We start from the raw sequence: 18,929 nt of genomic DNA, 5'->3' as shown, positions 1-18,929 counted from the left end.
ATTTGCAAAACACATTAAAAAAAAAAGGCTTGACGTGAAGCGTTGCTTCAGTGTTGAGGTCTTAGTTAAAGTTGGCGCTGTACTGGACATTATATATATGTCCTTCCCATTCACATACATGGGGGGGGAGGGGAGAAACATTTCTCAATAAACTATCACCTCTATGACTGAACTGAACAAGACTTTATGGCAGGAAAAATGGATTACTGAAACCTTTACATCTCAGTCCAGCCACAAGAGGGAGACATTGCACTTTATTTCACATGCAGTTTTGCTCTTACCTCCTTTCCTCTAGTTCACTGTAGCTTCACTTTATTCCCGCTAGGAATCCTTACAATATAACCGAAACAAGATACACTAAAAAAATGTGCTATGTTACAGGGATTAGTTAGGTTTTTTCTTTGTTCACGGCTTAATGTGTGAGGACCAACTCAGTCCAACAGTGCCGTTGTATTTGTGCCTTTCAGCCTATACATGTCTTCCTCACAGAGGTTAATGGGGTCATCTGGCCTGCAAAGAGGACCCACATCTTGAAAACATCCAAACGCAGGAGAGCAGTACCATTTAGAGAGGAAAAAAAGAGTATCTTAAACCTCTCATCAGTGGCTATTAGATGATAGCATTGCAATAATGCTAGCCATGATTGCTAACAGTGGTCAGCCGGTATCTACAGTAAATGCAGTGGAGATATTGGTGGAGGACTCAGGGAAAGCCACACTTCAAAGATGTGGGTAAATCAATGACAGCTGTCTATTTTCTGTAGCTTACAGTGAACTGTGCCTTCAAACAATAGTCCTGTTTTGAAGCGCAGTCCAGGAATAAGACAATGTATTCATGCTGCTAGAGCTCAGCAACATGTTTGATACTGGAAGGGACTCCATGATAGCGATTTCAAAGTCTTCCACAAACCCCCACTTCACCACCACCCTCTTTAACTATGTCATTACTCCCTTGTGGTGAGCGACTGGCTCGGCAAAACTGCTCGGTGTGGTGCAACAATCACATCCAGCTGCTGAGAATGGGATCCGACATGTGAATCCACCACACACGCACAGACACACACACACACACACACACACACACACACACACACACACACGCTGACTCACACATTGTGATGCAACATGCACAAAGCTATCAGAGCCAGGGCTGCTTATGCATGCATGCCTACTGAGGCGCTGAAATACAAGATCTATATTTTTAAAAGTCAGGGGAGTGAACAGAAAGAAGATGTCGTTTTGTTTTGTTTTTATTCCATTGGTATGTACTGAATTTTACAAAACACTGACACCTGCCAATCCAGCGGCAACAAAGAGGACAGGAAGAGGACAACAGGAAACAGGAACGTACTCCCAAAACACACCAACAGAGCAAACAACAAAACCGCAGTACAATAAACTCCCATAGTTTCTACTATGTCCACCGTCGAGACAAAAAGGGCTGTTAAAACGGTCCAGACAACATCATAAACAAGGTAACTCACACCAATATTTTGTTCTATGTAAAAACCTTGGTTTGCCGCCTCCGGCGTTGCAACACTTCAGATAGCTAAATCAGAAACACATATTCCAGAACTGGAGTTCTTTAAAAAAGTCACATTCAAGAATACTGCGAAATTACAGAAAAGGATGCACAGAAACATGATGCTCTAACATAGAGTCCATGCCGCTTTTGCCTCGTGTTGAATAGAAAACAAAATGGCTCCATTATTGCATTTAATGACGATTCAGTGACTCAAGAAATGAATATTCATGTTAATTTAGAAAAAGGTTTGGAAACACTGAAACGAACAAATATTTTTGGTCAGGGTCTGTTGGTCACTGTCTCTCGGGGAAAGTTGATCAAACTTGCACGCTATTAGCTGCCACTAACAGATCATACTCTAACGACGTGTCGGTTGAAAATACCTGCAGAGGTTTGTAATAATAAATGGTGACAAAGCAGCCAAAACCGCATGAGTTGCATCAACTTTCTGCCAATTCTCTCTGGTTAAACCTTTGCACCTTGACTAGGCACTCAAACACCGTCTGCTCTCTGTAGCAGCGAATAGTGTCTCTATTCAATTGCTATGTTCATTGGTCTTTATTATAGTGCAAAAAATCTACCACATTTAGGAAATACATATTTTTTTAAAAACATACAAATATATGTGATAGTTCCAGTTTCATGCCAAAGGACAGTCTCACAAACAGGTGGGAAGTGAGAACAAAACTCATGCGTTTTTAAATTCTCACACTGTAAATCCCTTGTGAAAAGTGCCCTTTACTCCTGGGGTAAGCTCTCTATCCGACCTCTTCTCTCACATAAAGAACAGAGTCATATTATTACTCAAAGTTATCCACAATTGTGAGTACAATAACTAAACTATTAACTTCACCTTGTTTTTGGTTTGTGATTGTTTTCAACAACGAACCAAGCTTGAGGAAATCCATGGAATGTTTTGATAATCGTGCAAAAAGAAGACGAACACTCTTCTCTCCTGACAGTTTCTTAATGCGTTTGCTGTGGGGCGCATCTCCACCTGCATGCTGCTTGTAGCAGCGCATCATGCTACGAATTCTGTCGGGATTTTCCCACTTCAAAGCCTCCGGAGAGCGATTCTCCACCTGATCGGCTTCTCTCTGTTTCCACAACAAACAGTTCTGGGGGGGGGAGGGGGGTGGGGGGGTACAACCGCCGCTCCCAAAAGTCTCCCTGTGAAACTTCTTGTCCTTTTTTTAATACATGTGGCGTAGTAAGTCCCCGGCTGTGCCCACTAGGGGTCCTCTTCCATGTCGTCCAGGTTGGGAGCCATGATGAAGTGCTTTGGGTGAACGAGACTCTGCTCGTCTGCGTACTCCTCCCAGCGTGCGTCGTCGCTCTCGTGGGTGATGTAGCGCTCGCCTCGCCGCGTCTCAAACTCCCTGAGGTCCAGCCACGTCTGATAGTCCTGAGGAACAGAGACATGAACTTTTAAATTATTCCAGGATGGCGCTCCTTCGTGAGGAGGTGTTGCTGACATAAAGTAATTGAATTGCGTGTATGTCCACAGGTTTATACAACATCTGTAATGTAATGTAAATTAATGGATAGTGTGTGTCAGTGTTCCAGTAATATAAGAACTCTCACCCTTAAAGTAGGCCACTACTATGGCAACCTCAATGCAGGCGCCTTAGTGAAACGAATCAATCATCCTCATGTTCTATGATCATGTGCCAGCTAGTGAGCTTTTCGGCAAGTGCAAACCAGATTTTACTGCAGATGTGTTGTACACAAATGATATGAGGCATCCTTGGTTGGAAGCAGGAAGTATAATCTTGGCATGGAGTCAGTGAATTGAATACATTTTTTTTTTTAGAGTCTATATTTGTTTCCATTTTTGCATCATGGAAAGTCGTGCTGAATTGGCTATTAGCAGTTCCTGTTTGCACTTTAACCCAGAGATGGGCAGTATTTGAAATACGTATTTCAATTACTTTTGAGTATTTTGTAATTTGTATTTGATAGGGCCGATTCAAAATCTAACGTAATTTGTAACAAAATACTTTAGAGTGGAGTAATTTTGTATTTCAAATACTCAAAATACTTTCTCCACGAATCAAAAAACAGTTCACGAGTTCAGTCTTCAGATCTTCAAGTTCAACGGATTGTCTGTCAAGTTAAATATTTTATGTGTGACAGATGTCAACTAGCTTGATGTATACTTTATGTCTGGGTCTGGCTACATAGCCTATTGTATATACATGGTGATGGTTATAATATCAAGCTAGCGATCGATGCTAACATGCTAATAATGCTAGCATGCTGTCTAGGCTAGTGCATAGCCAGTGTTTAGCAAGTTAGCTTATCAGTCGAGTAGCTAGCTATAGGAAGAGGGAGAATGGGAGCTTGTATGTCGTATGTGATGAATATTTTCTTGTTGATACAAAGCCAAAATTTATGGGCTGTTAAGTCTCATTAATACAAATATATATATATATATATATATATACATAATCAAGTTGTTGTCTTTCAATAGCTTTGCTTAGTTACACTGACATTCTGTGACTGTTCATCCTTTTTGTTGGGTTCACCAGAGCTTTGTGTACATTATAGCCCAAACCTGAATGCTCTGCTATACCAAATTGTGAGAAAACAGAAAATCCAGAAAAAAGTATTTCCTATATTTTAAATACAAAATACATGTATTTTGTTACATTTTCTAGCACCAGTATTTTGTATTTTGTATTTTGTTGTAATACATTTATTTGGGGGTATTTCGTATTTTGTATCAACCCATCTCTGCTTTAACCCATGATGTACTGACAACTATCGGTGGGCCGTTGATGCTGAAGAAAACATCCAAACGTGATGATTATGAGGCAACATGTTTGGAAAGTGAAAGTCATGCTGAATCCAACATTATGCGTATTATGTCTGTGTGTTCAGATTTGCCTGAGTTACGACTCTGAGAAGAAGAAGAAGAAGAAGAAGAAGAAGAAGAAGAAGAAGAAGAAGAAGAAGAAGAAGAAGAAGAAAGCTAATATGTCACCTGTAACCAGGGATGGCTGAGACACTTGTCAACGCTGTACCTCTTCCTCATCTTGACTTGGAGAAGATTGTTGATCAGATCTGTGGCTGTGAAGGAAATTGAAAATGAGAAGACTGAATCTATAAACCGAAAAGGTCTATCATCTCATACCAACAGCTTACTTAAGAATGTGTGCCTTTCAAAGGGTTAGACTCTAAGCCGTTCACAGCGAAAGATGAAGATCAGCAAGAACAGGTGTTACTGAAGTTGGTTTACTAAACATCAACACCAGCACCCTCAGTTGTTTCAACTTGTCATATCTTTCAGACTGTATGTAGGGGGGGGGGGGGGGGTGAAAGTGACTCACCTCGACCGCAGACAAAGAAAAGTAAGAGCAGAGTTCAGACCCAGACGTGTAGGTGGAAAGGACAACCCTGAGGCTAAATGTCTTGAGTATCACTTTGACATTAAACTACATGTTTAACCAAGCACTTACAAAAGTGAAGGACATACAAGCCAACTGCCAGATTTGATCAGGCAAGGGTGAATTCCTGCTGTAAAGGGGAAGGGAACAAACAGACAGATTGTTTTAGGTCTTCTTACCCTCCGCGGAGATGTCCTTCCACGGCGTAGGGGGGTACATGAAAGCAGCATTCTGGATCTGGTCGTTAATGTCCTCTTCCTCATTAAAAGGGAAAGTCCCGCTCAAGCTGACGTACACAATGACTCCCACTGACCACATGTCTAAGGAGCGGTTGTAGCCTTTACTGCGCAGCACCTCTGGAGCCAGGTAAGCCGGGGTGCCAACCACCGAGCGCCGGAACGACTTCTCGCCGATGATACGGGCGAAGCCGAAGTCGCACAGCTTTACCTGTGAGAAGACGGAGTAATACGGTCAATGCATCCACACACACACACATGCGGCCTGCATCAATACATATACGTGTCTTTTTTCTTTTTTTTCACCTGAGGAAAAGGCTCTGCGGAGGCCAGTAGTACATTCTCAGGCTTCAAGTCACAGTGAACAATATTTTTGAAGTGCAGATGTCTCAACGCCACCAGGATCTGTAGCGAGAAAAAGCACAGACTTAGCTTAAAAAGAAAAAGAAGAAAACTCCAGATGACAATGATGTAAACTCCAGCATCTAAATGTTTTAATGCATGAGGTGTCTTGTATAAACAGGGTAATGTTTGTATAGTCTAAGCAGTAGAATCTATGATGCAGCCATATGGAAAAATAACAGCAGCATAAGCATGCAAATGCCCTTAAATACTTCCATCCTGACCGGTACCTTCGCATAAAGACACATGATCTCATCTCATCATCCCATCTATATTCACCAGGCCTGGCGTAAGCGAGCGCCGCACGCATGTCTGCCTATGGCCCTGTACCAAAAACCGCAGCGTGCCTGGCTCCCCTATCCTGACCCTGACTTTGACAGAAGTCCTCCCGGCCACATCACAGCCGGGCCCGCCGCAGCTAATGGGGCTGTCTTGACAGCCCCGCTTCTGTTTGGGGCCCGTGATCCGCGGATGGCCCAGGGGCCTGCTGCTCTTCTAATCAGGCCACAAAGCCACCAGCACACTGCAGGCTGTAATCCACGAGCCAGGGAGGGGGCCGTGATGCCATGCAGGCCAGACGCATAAACAACCCCCCCCTCCCCAATCAGCTCACCACAAGAATAAACAGGCCCTGGAGCTGCAGCAGACACTCAGTGGGCTGACACCCAAAAAAAACAAAAGGGAGGACGGAGAGAGGGAAAGAAAGCTTTGATACTAAATAAAACACAGAAAACGCTCGCAAGAACTTTAGTATAAGCGTGGAAAGGCAATGTATGTCTAGTTGATTATCATTTTATTTGAGATCAGCTGCTTTCAGAGAGAATATAGTAACATTAGGCTTCGGAGCGTTCCAGTTAAAGTCAGCCTGAGAGTGCTGGAGTCTTAATCTTAAAGGCTTGAGGGGGAGGTGAAAAAACAGGAGGAGCTGGAGCAACACGGCGTGTGTGTGTTTCTGCAACACGGACCTGTGTGACTAGGAACTTGGTGATGCGCTCAGGCAGTTTGCTCTTCTCGCTGGACAGAATCATCTCCAGCATGTCGCCGTGCAGCTTCTCCATGACGACGAACACCCGCTCCGGCGTCTCAAACATGCACTCCAAGTTGACGATACCTGGGTGATGCAGATTCTGAAGAGAAGCACAAAAGGCGTTGAGTCTTCACTGATGCAGAAATAGTGAGGTAACAACTTAAGGAGAGACAGTGTGTAACATTGTAGTGTGTATGGAAAGGCTCCCGTCAAGGCCTCTCATACTTGCAGTGCATGCTAGAGTTCATTGATGGATTCTTGTCACTACCTGTAATATGGCCACCTCGTTCCTTAGCTGGCTCTCCTGCTTAGTAGGAAATCTCATCTTGTCAATAACTTTGATGGCCACATCTCTGCCGCTCTTCCTGTGTTTGCCTAAGATATGACGGGACATGGTATAATTAAGAACTTTAGACAAATGCTATACAATTCACAGTAGAGCTGTTTTGTATCAAATGTATCAAAAGCAAAACGTACCTCCATACACAATGCCAAACTGGCCGGATCCCAGCACCTCATCAGAGAATATTTGGTACACTGAAGCAATATCCTATACAGGGATCATTTTCATTGTTAGTGCTGTTTTTCTTTGAGTTTTTTCCATGTTGATATTGGCAATCAGTTAAGGTCACATCATCAAAAGCCCAGAAAAAAAAAACAAATTGTGCTCTTCCAAAAAGTTTTCCGGTATTGCCAAATCATTTACTTTTACTCAATGCAGAAGTGGAACTGAGATGAAAATCCCTTTACCAAAAATATGGGTCAGCAGCTTCCCCATTCATGCAGCATAAAACTTTTGTAAAGAAACAGTAGGAATCTATTTCAGATTTGACCACAACAGATACTTTAATAGCAAATGAGTGCGTGCATGTGCAGACTGTGCTGGGAAATTGTACAACAGCTCCTCTCAGAGAGAAAAGAAAAGAAGGCCCTACTCACCACATTCTCCTGGATCTGGCAGTTGGACACAGATATACTGATGGACAGCTCTTCTGGAGAACAAAACACATGATGGTTCTACATTCAACAACTTAAAAAAAACGACACTTTACCAAAGCATAAGCATGAATTTCTAATTGTAGTCCGAGACGCATCGCTCAAATACTAGTATTTCTTTTCTCTCCACAACTTTCAAGCTTATCGCAGCTGCATGCAATATGTCACACATAATGAAGCATTTTATTACACAACAAATTGGCTATGAAATCGATCTGGGAAGCTAAGTGTGACTGAATGGTGCAAGTATGCGATGCATTTCATAACTGGAAATTTCAACAGCCGAACAGTGGCTAATTCTGCATTGCTGGCCCATACGAAAGCCTGACATAAAAGCGAGTAGAAAACACGACGCTGTGATCATTCAGCTAATGCTACACGCCAAAAAAAAACACAACGCTTTGATTTGGAATGAGAAACTACCACATAAATTACACCAATATTTACATTCAAACAGCTAATTGTCAATTCCTGTTTCTGCTCAGTCATGTCAGTTCATCTGTCACCGCTGTCATCTCCAAACGGTGATTCATTCACAGCCTTACTTCCTTTAGCCAATAGACACGAACACAGGGGTTTCCCTGCCTAGCTACTGCTAAGGCTGGCTACCTAAGTGCTTTTTGAACATTTTAGCCAAGGTGGTGCAAAGCGGGTGCTACTTTCTAATTGAGCAAACCTCAAACTCATTATCAAGAGACTTATCAAGACATTTCATTTATTGTAGCCTCTAGCCCTAAGTAACCTATAGTCTTGTGTTGAGTCAGGAAAACCCCTCTCAGTGATGACTTATAATATACAAGTCATCACTGAGAGGGGAAACAATTCAGGCAGTCACAAACAACATTATAAACTATGCTGTACATCTCTCTTAATCTCACAATTTAGATACGTTTTGCATGCCAAAAGATTAGGTATGGCTCTTGGCATCTCATTAAGGACTAAATTAACTAAAAAAATGTTCAATGAAACATCATACAAAATGTTCTTTTAAATCCCCTTTCGGCACATAACATTCCAATGTCTTATTTAATATGATTGGCCGTCTAAATTCCTAAAAAATATCACCTTTTTAGATAAAAAAAAAAGAACTATGCTAGCTCTAATTCAAGTTGTTTTATCATTTATTCCAAACAATGTTTTTTTTAGCACAAGAGAGCTGTCATCTTCCACTTACTATGATCTTTGCCCTGGCCAGCAGGACTGGCCACACTGGGCTGAGGGGTGACGGGCATCAGGGCCTGTCTGATGGCCTTCTCCCAGCCCTGAGCCACATCCATGCCGACTCCTGAGGCGGCCAGAGCGGGGCTGTGGTAGTGACTGCAGTTGTTCTCCCCTACATAGTAGACCATGGTGGCTGTGATGATCTCAAAGCAGTGTGTGTTGCTGCCCTGGGCCAGATTACTGTAGTCTCTGGACTGTTCCACCTGGAGGATCTCGGACAGAGGGATTTCCTGTGGGAGGGGTGGAGAGACAGAGATTGATTCATCAAGTATATTTTTATCAAGTGAGATTTTAGTTATCTTTCTCTCTTTCTTCATTTAGTCCACTGGTGGCTGCCTGCACCGTCACCAACAACCAATACACCTGAGGCATCAACAATGTATTGGTGTAGGAAATAACAACATGCATTATATAAGTCATATTACCTTTTGAAGGAGAGATAATAAATAGAAAGAAATAACCTCATGGGATAATTATAAAAATACAAATCAATCAAATCAAATCTACAGAAAAATGGCTCAAATCTATTTGCTCTATCAAGTCAACACGTTTCCTTCTTGCTTTAAAATAAACATTTCATTTAGACACATTTTGTAAAATTATTTTTTTACAGTGATTATCTCATCAAATAAAATACAAACAGAAAAAAAATCTTCCAGTAGCAGAAACTTTTTAAATGATGTAATGCACCACCGAAACAATAACATGAAAGAAACAACAATAGAGGTAGTAACACTCACACACTCCAAAAGTCTCCACACTCTGTTGTAATCACACACAGTGTTGACTATATAGTCCCAGCTCTAACTTTCTCCTTCACTTCTTCTTCTCTCTCTTATGAGCACATACAGAGGGGACAGTTTAGCACCCCCTTCCCCTTCCAACTCACTGTCAAATCAAAGAGAGGAGGGAGGGTCGAAAAAAAAAAAAAAAAACACAGAGACGCTCCAGCCAATGGGGGCTCACGGAGGCACACGCTGTCCCCTCCGCGTGTTTCACCACAGAGTATCAGATGAAGTGCTAGTGGTTAGCGGGGCCGGGTCACGTGAGCGGGCCCTGCGGCGGGCCGGAGTGCTCTGGTTCCCTGATTACAAGGCAGGGCCAGCCAGAGGCCCCATCAGAGCACGAGCCGCTGGCGCTGCCGCTCGCCGCTGAGACGAAAGACACGGCAACTACCGTTCCTCAACAGGGCAGAGAGTTGGTGGGTGTGTGTGTGAGGGGTGGGGGTATGTAAGTGGTTAGGAGGGTGTGTGTGTGTGTGTGTGTGTGTGTGTGTGTGTGTGTGTGTGAGTGGGTGGGTCCAACGTTTGAGTGCGACAGGACTCAATCTGGCAGAGACAGAGAGAGAAGCCCCCTCACCCCCACAAAACGGTTCTTCAGAGAAAGCCACAAGTACAGGGGTCTCGTCTTCAAACGAGGAGCCGTTATGGCTTCCAAATGGAGAAAATGGCTGCCATGCCTGCCAAGCAAGCCACCACGCGACCACCACACTAATCAGATTGGAGGTATAAAAAAGAGAGGAGAGGGGAGGACAGTGGCCACACACTGATGAGCAGCAGGCTAGAAACTTCAGAGAAAGCGACGGGACGCAGGGTTTCCCGGACGCAGACTGAGCATATGGAGAATCTGTGGTTTTCTGAGAAGAACCCCCTGAGAGAACATTTTTTCTACTGTACGCGCAGGAAATCATCTCACGTTTTCTATCATCGGATAAATATCTGCTCCTCCGAAGCAGCAGCCACGGAACAAAGACCAAAGTTTGGAGCATGAAAAAAAAGGCCTTTACAGCTAGCCTTCAATTCGCCTCCTGAAGGTCTTGAACGTAGCTGAGCGCCAAGTTGATAATAAAGAACCACATTAAGCTGCCAGTGAACACACCCTAAAGGAGTCGGTCCCTGCTGAGGTTTCCTCTCCGAGGCTTTAGTGGCAGGGGATGCAGGGTGTGACAGAATAATTGGGAGAGGAGGGTGAGGGAATCAAGATTTTTCTGACTTGTTTCACAACCAGCATAAAAGGGTAGTAAGAAAGATGACTTTAGAAACAGCTGCGTATAAAACCACCTGTTTGACACACACACACACACACACACACACTCAGAAGTAAACGTCTCGAGCACTGGAAACTCTGCAACATCCTACGCTCCATCCCACTGCAGCACAAGTCTGACCACAGCTCGAGGAGGTGTCAAAGTCTCAAGACACACAAAGCGGCACGAACAATAAAACGATTTTGACACAACCACCAACACACATGTGGAAGTCTTTACCTTGCAGGCTCCCTCCCTGAGTCCTCAGTGTGTAATTACCGTGCTATTAAGCCCCTGCGGCAGTGTAATGACTGACTACGGTGCTGGCACTGAGCGGAGAAGTGTCACACACTCTCCGCAACTGATTTTACATATCAAAGTTACAATGTTTCACTCACAGCCACCACTTACTTGGGAAATTAAGACTTTAATTCAAAACTCATTCTCAGGTTTCTCAGACTTGTGTAGAAGAATCATGCATCAAAATTCTCGTGTAAATCCACTCTTTTTTTTTTTTACTTGGGGATCCCTATGGTCAAAAGTACGTCTCTCTCATCAAAACCCCTTCAAATGCCCCATCTGATCTGATCTGATCTGATCTGATCTGACTATAGCTAAAGATAGCGACTGTTGGGGACTTGATCCTTTCGCTTCATGCAGGGAAGAGACCAGGCTACAGGGTGAAAAACCACAGGGGGAATTTCAGCGGGCCGAACTAACCTCAGGGTGATTTACAGTTGCAGCCCTCAAGCTGAGTCGCACAGTATAACACTGGTTAGACTGAATTTACATACCTCTCATGAGTGTGACGGACAATATGCAAACATGGATATGAAAATGGATCACTCCTAATGACTCCAACGTCACCACGTTTGAATCATAAGAAAGTAGCGCAATGGTAAATTTGCGATACACTGGAGCTATAATGGGGACTTCTTATTCATTGAAACCATTTGCATTAAGCTGCTCCATTTCCCGACAGTTTATTAAATGCTTCTGTGCATTCGATGTGGAGGACAAGGACAGGATTGTCCAAGAGACGATAGCTTTATGCTTACTTTGTAGAACTTGGCTCCGGTGTCGTTCTGGAAGAGACTCAGACTCTTGCTCTCCAGCCTCCAGTAATGTCTCTTCCGCTGTTCAAGGGGGAGAACGAACGCAAAGTCAGCGCAAACGACAACAAGCACATCACCCACCGACGTCACAGTGCTTTAGAATTTAGTTTCATGAGGAAAATACCTTCTGTGCTGAATTCAACACATGTGAACAGCTTTGGAGAAGGAGTTTTCCCCAGCATACAGGCTAAGCACAGCCTATTTTTTCAGACTGGGCTCCTTGGTTATCAGTCTTACCAGGTTGTCCCTGCTCGTATAATGAACCATCCAGCCCTCCTTCACTAGAGTGGAGCTCCGCCTCTTGGTGTGTTTGATGGACTGGACCACCCGCATCAGAGGGATGTTGCTGCTGGTGGAAGGGCTAGACAAAAAAAAAAAAAAAAGAAATGAAGATTTCATGAATCAATATGACAATTACTCGCACTTGACCTGAAGCCAGCTCATGAAACCCCTTATATTTATTCTTCTAACCACCCAACGTCTGGTAGGTCAGGAAGTGATGCATTTTATGTTTGCAGCAGGGGCAACACTACTGGAAACATAAAACGCACGCTGCTGGTGTAGAATAAACATAGGAATTGGGCAGTTGGACCTGGTGATTTAAAACATAGCCGCGAAGTCCCCGGTTTGAATCAGGCTGCCGACCTTTCTTTGCTTTTTGTTACCTTTGTTTGTTGCCATGTCTTCCCCTTCTCCCTCTTGTTTCCTGTCCCTTTTCACTGTACCAGCCATGTTTGTCTCAGAACGCGGTAGCAGAAATGAAAATGTCAAACAGGATAACCTCTACTTCAAAAGCAACACCTTCATACCTAATAGTCTTGATGGGCTCTTCGTCCTTCTCTCTATCCAATAAGGGAGAATCCATGTCGAACATCCTCTCATCTGGGGTGGAGGGTTCCTCGGGGTCGTCCAGTCCTCTGCCGCCATCCATGTCGCCACTGTCCACCTCCATATTATCCATAGTAGTGTCGGAGTCTGGTCCAGGGCTGGCTGGCTCTACACACAAACATCATTATTATCATATTTCAAAGTGCAAATATCGCAGACATTCCACTGTGACTGTGAACTTGGATGTAGAACTTACCTCCGTTGAAGTCCACCTCCCCCAAACAGTCCCGAGGTACCTTTGAAGCGCATCGCTTATGGCAGTTGAATCTGCAATCTGACAGATTGGAATTGGGAAAAAAAAAGATAAGTGTGGCAAAGCATCACCGACACTTTCTAAGAATCAAACCACTCATCTAAAGTCCTACCTTTACACTGCATGCCCTGGCGAAAGAGACCCTTGAGCAGACGCTTGCAGTACTGGCAGATAGTCGGGCGAGTGTAGGTGTGAATGGCGAAGGTGTGCGGCACCTTGACCCGTCCCAGCACCATCTTCTCCATCCAGATAGGCCTGCCGCTCCAGGACAGGATCCTCTTCCCTGCCTCCTGATGGGACCTCTGCTGCGGGGGGGGGGGGGGGGGGGGGGTTGGAAGGATGGAAAGAAACAGTGAAGATGGAGGGACGTTGGTAAGAATTTAAAACCATAAGCAGGAAGGACGTGAAGGGGAAAAGAAAGGAAGAACAGCCTCAAAGGGAGTATTTGAGTGATTGGGAAAGACAGAGAGAATAATGGCGTGGTAGTAGAAGACGAGAAAGAAATCAGTGGAAAAGAGAAAAAGAGATATGCCATACAGAGCAAGCATGACTTAGCATAGTTAACACGATCCCAGGGGTCGAAAAACGGTTATTAAATCTCTCAGGTTTTACCACATATTTAGTTCAGATTTTATAGGAACGAATCAAGCTGGAAGATCCTAACAGAAATGGGAAGGAAGCTTTCTCCATTTATATGAGTAGATACACAAACATTGACTTTTAATGTCATCTGCATAATTACTTTTCCTGATGACCTTTTCGTGGGGACACAGACAAGAGGGGAATATTCATTGGAGTGCGGGCTACAGTGAAAAATGTTTCATTAGAAGGATCTCTCCGCTGAGCAGCGCTGCGCAGCCCAATTCAATTTTCTGCATCAGTGGTGTTCTACAACAGGGCTCAGGAGATTCCCCCATGGAAGAGAGCCACATTTGATAAGTAGAAGACATTTAACAGTGGAGACAAAGCTTGTGAGCAGCGTGCAGAATTGACTGCCTCCCATTCTTGGCCAGTTCACCTGGCTCCCCCGTCTGATTTAGGATGACATCTAAACTCCAGGCCAGCTCATTTTATGTGTGAGGATGACAAAAAAAATCATCAAGCAGATACTGTCGTCTTTCCAACTTTTTTCACAATGCTCTCTTTCTATCCTTTCCTGTCCAAGCACATGCATTTACGCACCCACCAATTAAGAACTCACCTCGTCCAGGACGACCACGGCATTCTCCGCAGGTGCCGGTCGGGGGACGGAGAGGCAGGGTCCGGGCAGTGAGACATTGGACAGTCGCCTCTTCCTGACACCGGTACAGTTATTTGGGATCTTAAAGGCGCAGCGCTTGTGGTAGTTCAGCCCACATCCTGAAAAACGTGAAAACACAAATGACATCAGGCACAAACCGCTAAGATAGTATGGATGGTACAGATTACAGCATATCGACCGGCGAGGTCAAAAAAGGGGGTGAGCATATTTTCATTTAGCAAATCGGCCACACGGTGGCACCACTGGTGGCTTGAAAGGGAAATATTTTTTACAGTGTCACTGGAAAATAAATCAGCCACTTTGAGGTCAGTGGGGACTTTAAAGGCAGCGTAATGATATGAAAATGAAATAATATCATTCAAATCTGATCCAACGAGGACGAGCACACTAAAAGCATTTCACTGGCTGCAGTGCCAAATCTTTCTTGTTTGCTTGCATATCTCCCTGATGCATTGTTGAGGTCAGAGATGTGGTGTGTGTGTGTGCGTGTGTGTGTGTGGATACAGTAGGAAAGAGGATGCATTTGCTCCCTACAGTGGAAGGTCTTCGAGTTGGTTAGCTCACAGTCTTTCACAATGACACAGCAGGGTTCCACAGAATTCAACAAGCTGTTTTCGTGTGTTTATGTCTAACCTTCACATTTAAGCCCCTGCCGGACGAGACCCCATAGCATCTCCCCGCAGTAGTCGCAGAAGGTGGGGGCCTTGTAGGAGTGGACGTAAAGGGCATGGGGTCGGATCTGGAAGTCTTCAACTGTGGCTTGAGCTAGAAACAATACACAAGTGGTCGAACTGAAAGTTGGCAAAAGCAAAACAAATCTGGAAAACAGTTTGTTTAAAAAAAAAACGAAAAAAATGATGACAAAAATATGACAAATGAATCAAAAAGACAAGAAGAGAGCAGCCATTTATCAAATGTATTTCACACGTTTTTTTAATATAAAACCAACATCTAGTCTCACTTTATGTGTGTATATGAATGAGAAAAGTAATCTAACAGAAATGAGATTCTCTCTGGAAGTGCTCCAATACAAACAAATAAAAGCGCTATGTCTACACTGCTGCAACAGAGGGCGCCACATCCGCAACGACACTTTTCTAACGTCCTAACTTTATGTATGAAAGTGATAGGGCACGCCCACGAGACACCAGAGAAGATGCACAATGACCCCGTCATATCAGTCAATCTTTGTTATTAAGAACACAATATCAAAACCAACAGAGCTGAGGAACGTGTCCCCATGCCGGTCTCTCTCTTATTTGTCCTTCATGTCTGAGCTGTTTTGTGTCAAACACACACACGCACTGAACTCATTGTTGGAAGCGAGCGTTGGTTAGTCATTAGCTGTGAGTCACCAAAGATGTGAGGATGCGTAAGATATGGAGGAGACTGATTACCAAACCTGTGTGTGCAACTGAAGCTACAGAGCTTGCATTAGCTGTTCCTGTGCGATCATTACTACGTCAGCAGTGAGCAAAGAGGGAGCTGCTCATCTTTATACTCGGGTTAAACAGAAATACCTGAGCGGTGGCGATAGTGGTATCATTGTGTGTGTGTGTGTGTGTGTGTGTGTGTGTGTGTGTGTGTGTGTGTGTGTGTGTGTGTGTGTGTGTGTGTGTGTGTGTGTGTGTGTGTGTGTGTGTGTGTGTGTGTCTGTGTATTTGTGTTAATTTCCTTTGAGGTGACTCAACCAAACACATTTGCTTTTCGACAACTGAGGAAATGCTCAGCTGTGATGAGATGCAGACTTCAACAACAAATATGACATGTGGCCTGTAAAAACAAATAGACACTTCCTTTGCTAAGAATCTGCTCCACATAAAAGAAAGGAGAAAACATCCTTTAAGAAAGAAATCAATTCAAGATTTGGAGCAGGAAAAAAAACGTTTAGATGTCATAGAAATCCTCACTGGCACATAAAAAAGCTGGGTCACACTGAATGAATCAGATCTGTTAGCTTGAAAAAGCAACATTAACTCTCGGGTCATCAGAAACAACAAACCTTATTTCAATGTTCAACCCACTTCCTGGGACCGCTGCTAATAAATCATTTGAGATATTCACATTTATCAACACAGGCATTTTCTTTTTCTCCGTTTCAGAGAAATACCGATGGCTGGTTGGGGGATTTGTTGGAAGTTTGGGTTTGATTTGAGAGAGAAGAAAGAACTCCGGCAGGTCACATGTCACGGGGCGAACACAGCTCCCTGGCAGAGAGACATGAAAGGCGGCATTCATGTGCTTTTTCACACACGACTGCAAAAACAACTGGCCGCTTCTTAGCAGTCGCCGCGTTATGTAATGCCCCGTCGTGCTAATTAGCATCAAACAACACCAAACATAAACTCGACACGTTGTTTTTTTCGGAGCGCTTCTCACGAAACGGAGAGGCTGACATGAATGCACTATCTGTTCGAGGCACAGAGCGTTCGTTCGGAGGCCACAAGTTTCCATCTGACAAAAACAAGTTGGCCATATTTATGACAAACAGAATGTATTGTAAAATATCAATTTCCCACTGCCAGCAGTGGTGAAGAAGGAGCTTGTGTGAGTGTTTAAGGGAGTGAAAAACGGAACAAAGGGACAACGGGTCGGGGCAAAACCTCAAAACCTCATGGGCCGAGATGGCCTGCGCAGTGTCCGCTGTGTCCGGGGCCGCCCCGCACATCAGAGCGTGTTTACAGTCGGCGTGTCTTCTACAATCACTTACTGCAGGGAAAACAAACCCTCTGCTTTGAGCCCACGGCCAAGAAAAAGCCACTTCTGCCTCCCTCTCGCAGCGAGAGAGATATTCAGACCGTCTCTCTCTCTCTCTCACGGCCGCGGAATCCAACAACAGGTCGGTTCAGGAAAACTGGAACGGAAAATAACAAGGAGACAAATTCGCGGGGCGGGAAAAAGAGGCTCATATTTTGCTCTGAACCGAATGAGGGGCTCAGGAACGTGGATCTTCCACCTTGCGCTTCTCAAACAAAGATGTCTGACACCACGCAAAGCCCCTTTCGCGAAGAAGGCCAAGTTTATTTGAGCGTTAAATGAAACTGCATGTGTTGCACGTGTAGCAAATCTGGGATCCGACTCGTCTGGGACGGTTTTTCGTCAGGTATATCTCAGGCTATAAACTGTCAAGCTCCACTGCTGGGGCTTACACCTGCAGATGGATTCGTTGAGGTAGGAGGGATTAGAATGAGAGAAAGCGAGGAGGGAAAGAGAGCAACAGAGACTGACACAAAAGAGAGCACAAGACAAACACAGACAGTCAGAAACAAAAAGGAGGAAGTTCTCCAGTCTTTAGTCTACATTCCTCAGCCCCGATGCCTGCAGTATCCTCAGATCCTGAACCTATACAATCATCCCCCGCCTAAATCCCCGCAAACAATACTCTCAGCCTCCCCCCCCCCCTCTCTCAGGAGAGAGGGGGAGATTTTCAGCACAGGTGGTGTCAGGTGCTTCCCAGTGGAGACAGATGGAGCAGGAGAACGGATTAGAGCCGAACAGATACTCTGAGCCGCTCGTTGGTCTCAGCGCCGCACAGGAAGCTGATTCATTCATCGCGGGAAACAACAGAGAAAAACCAAACATCTGCGTAGCCGCCCGCTACAAAGGTTGACAATCTGATGGAAACGTTGATGAGGAAGGAAGAAAATAAATTTATCACACCAGAAAAAGCAGGTGAGCGAGCAGGTGGAGCGCCGGAGTGATTCACTGGCAGCAAATTCAATTGACAACCTCAGATTGAACAAGAATAATATTTCATTTTCACTGCAAAGTCTCAGTGAGAGCAGAGTAATCTGACCCACTGACGTCGCTTTGAACAAGACACTACGGGCCGTTTACTGGAAGGTTTGTCAACCACGACGAGGCATAAAAAATGGAGCACATGAAGCTTCCTCCAGTTCATTAGTTTAAAGAGCTGCAGCGACTAAATCAATTACTTGTCAACTATTTTGATAATCAACTCATCGGTTGAGTCATTCCAGCGTCTTAATTGTGAACATGTTCTGGTTTCTTGACTCCTCTGTGACAGTAAACTGAATAAATTGGAGTTTTGGACAAACAAAGACATTTGAGGACGTCATGTTGGGCTTTTTGTAAAACAAACTAACTCATCAATTAACCAAGAAAATGAAATGAAACTTTTGAATTTGCCAGGAGCAATAATTCACAAAGGTCTGTGGGGTTGTTTCTTTCCTCACAAAAACGCGAAGTAACAATTATTTGTACCACTACTTTGCTTGTGTTCGATCTAATCTGAGAAGCTGGAGAAAACCCATTCAACACATTAAAGGGGGGGGGGGGGACACTATGCATCTATTCAGAGTTCCACTGCAGCCTACATACCAGAGAGCACCACCTCAATGAGGTCTCCTTCGTGGATGTCCTCCGCCGAGGTCAGCCTCTGCAGGATGTTCTCGTCGTTTAAGTCGTGGCGGAACAGCAGGATCTTGTCGTACATGCCAAAGAAGCCGCACTCTGGGAACTGGAGAGAGGTGGAGATACAAGTGAAGATATTAGTGAAATTGTGAGCCTGACAAATAATGACAGATGTAATGTGAGACAAATGATCAACCCTCTACCTCTAATATTTTCT

The 18,929-nt window shown here is 44.3% G+C and overlaps 1 protein-coding gene across 1 annotated transcript in view; it reads right to left on the bottom strand.

Annotated features, from left to right (window-relative positions):
- Nucleotides 1-1,265: 1,265 nt before the first annotated feature.
- Nucleotides 1,266-18,929, bottom strand: part of prkd3 (protein kinase D3) — a 33,006-nt gene continuing 15,342 nt past the window's right edge. The window contains exons 2-18 of the mRNA XM_079175406.1: nt 18,680-18,818; nt 14,972-15,103; nt 14,279-14,436; nt 13,190-13,382; nt 13,021-13,098; nt 12,746-12,932; nt 12,174-12,297; nt 11,880-11,957; nt 8,749-9,025; nt 7,518-7,570; nt 7,056-7,128; nt 6,847-6,953; nt 6,517-6,678; nt 5,456-5,554; nt 5,093-5,360; nt 4,511-4,596; nt 1,266-2,929 (exon numbers count right to left, since the gene is read on the bottom strand). Of these exons, the coding sequence (XP_079031532.1) occupies nt 2,756-2,929; nt 4,511-4,596; nt 5,093-5,360; nt 5,456-5,554; nt 6,517-6,678; nt 6,847-6,953; nt 7,056-7,128; nt 7,518-7,570; nt 8,749-9,025; nt 11,880-11,957; nt 12,174-12,297; nt 12,746-12,932; nt 13,021-13,098; nt 13,190-13,382; nt 14,279-14,436; nt 14,972-15,103; nt 18,680-18,794 (2,364 nt within the window). The 5' untranslated portion in view covers nt 18,795-18,818 and the 3' untranslated portion in view covers nt 1,266-2,755. The remainder of the gene's footprint in view (nt 2,930-4,510; nt 4,597-5,092; nt 5,361-5,455; nt 5,555-6,516; nt 6,679-6,846; nt 6,954-7,055; nt 7,129-7,517; nt 7,571-8,748; nt 9,026-11,879; nt 11,958-12,173; nt 12,298-12,745; nt 12,933-13,020; nt 13,099-13,189; nt 13,383-14,278; nt 14,437-14,971; nt 15,104-18,679; nt 18,819-18,929) is intronic.

Source organism: Pholis gunnellus, assembly GCF_910591455.1.
Source record: "Pholis gunnellus genome assembly, chromosome: 15".
In the NCBI taxonomy this organism is placed as follows: domain Eukaryota; kingdom Metazoa; phylum Chordata; class Actinopteri; order Perciformes; family Pholidae; genus Pholis; species Pholis gunnellus.
This window is presented reverse-complemented; position numbering and strand designations above follow the sequence as displayed.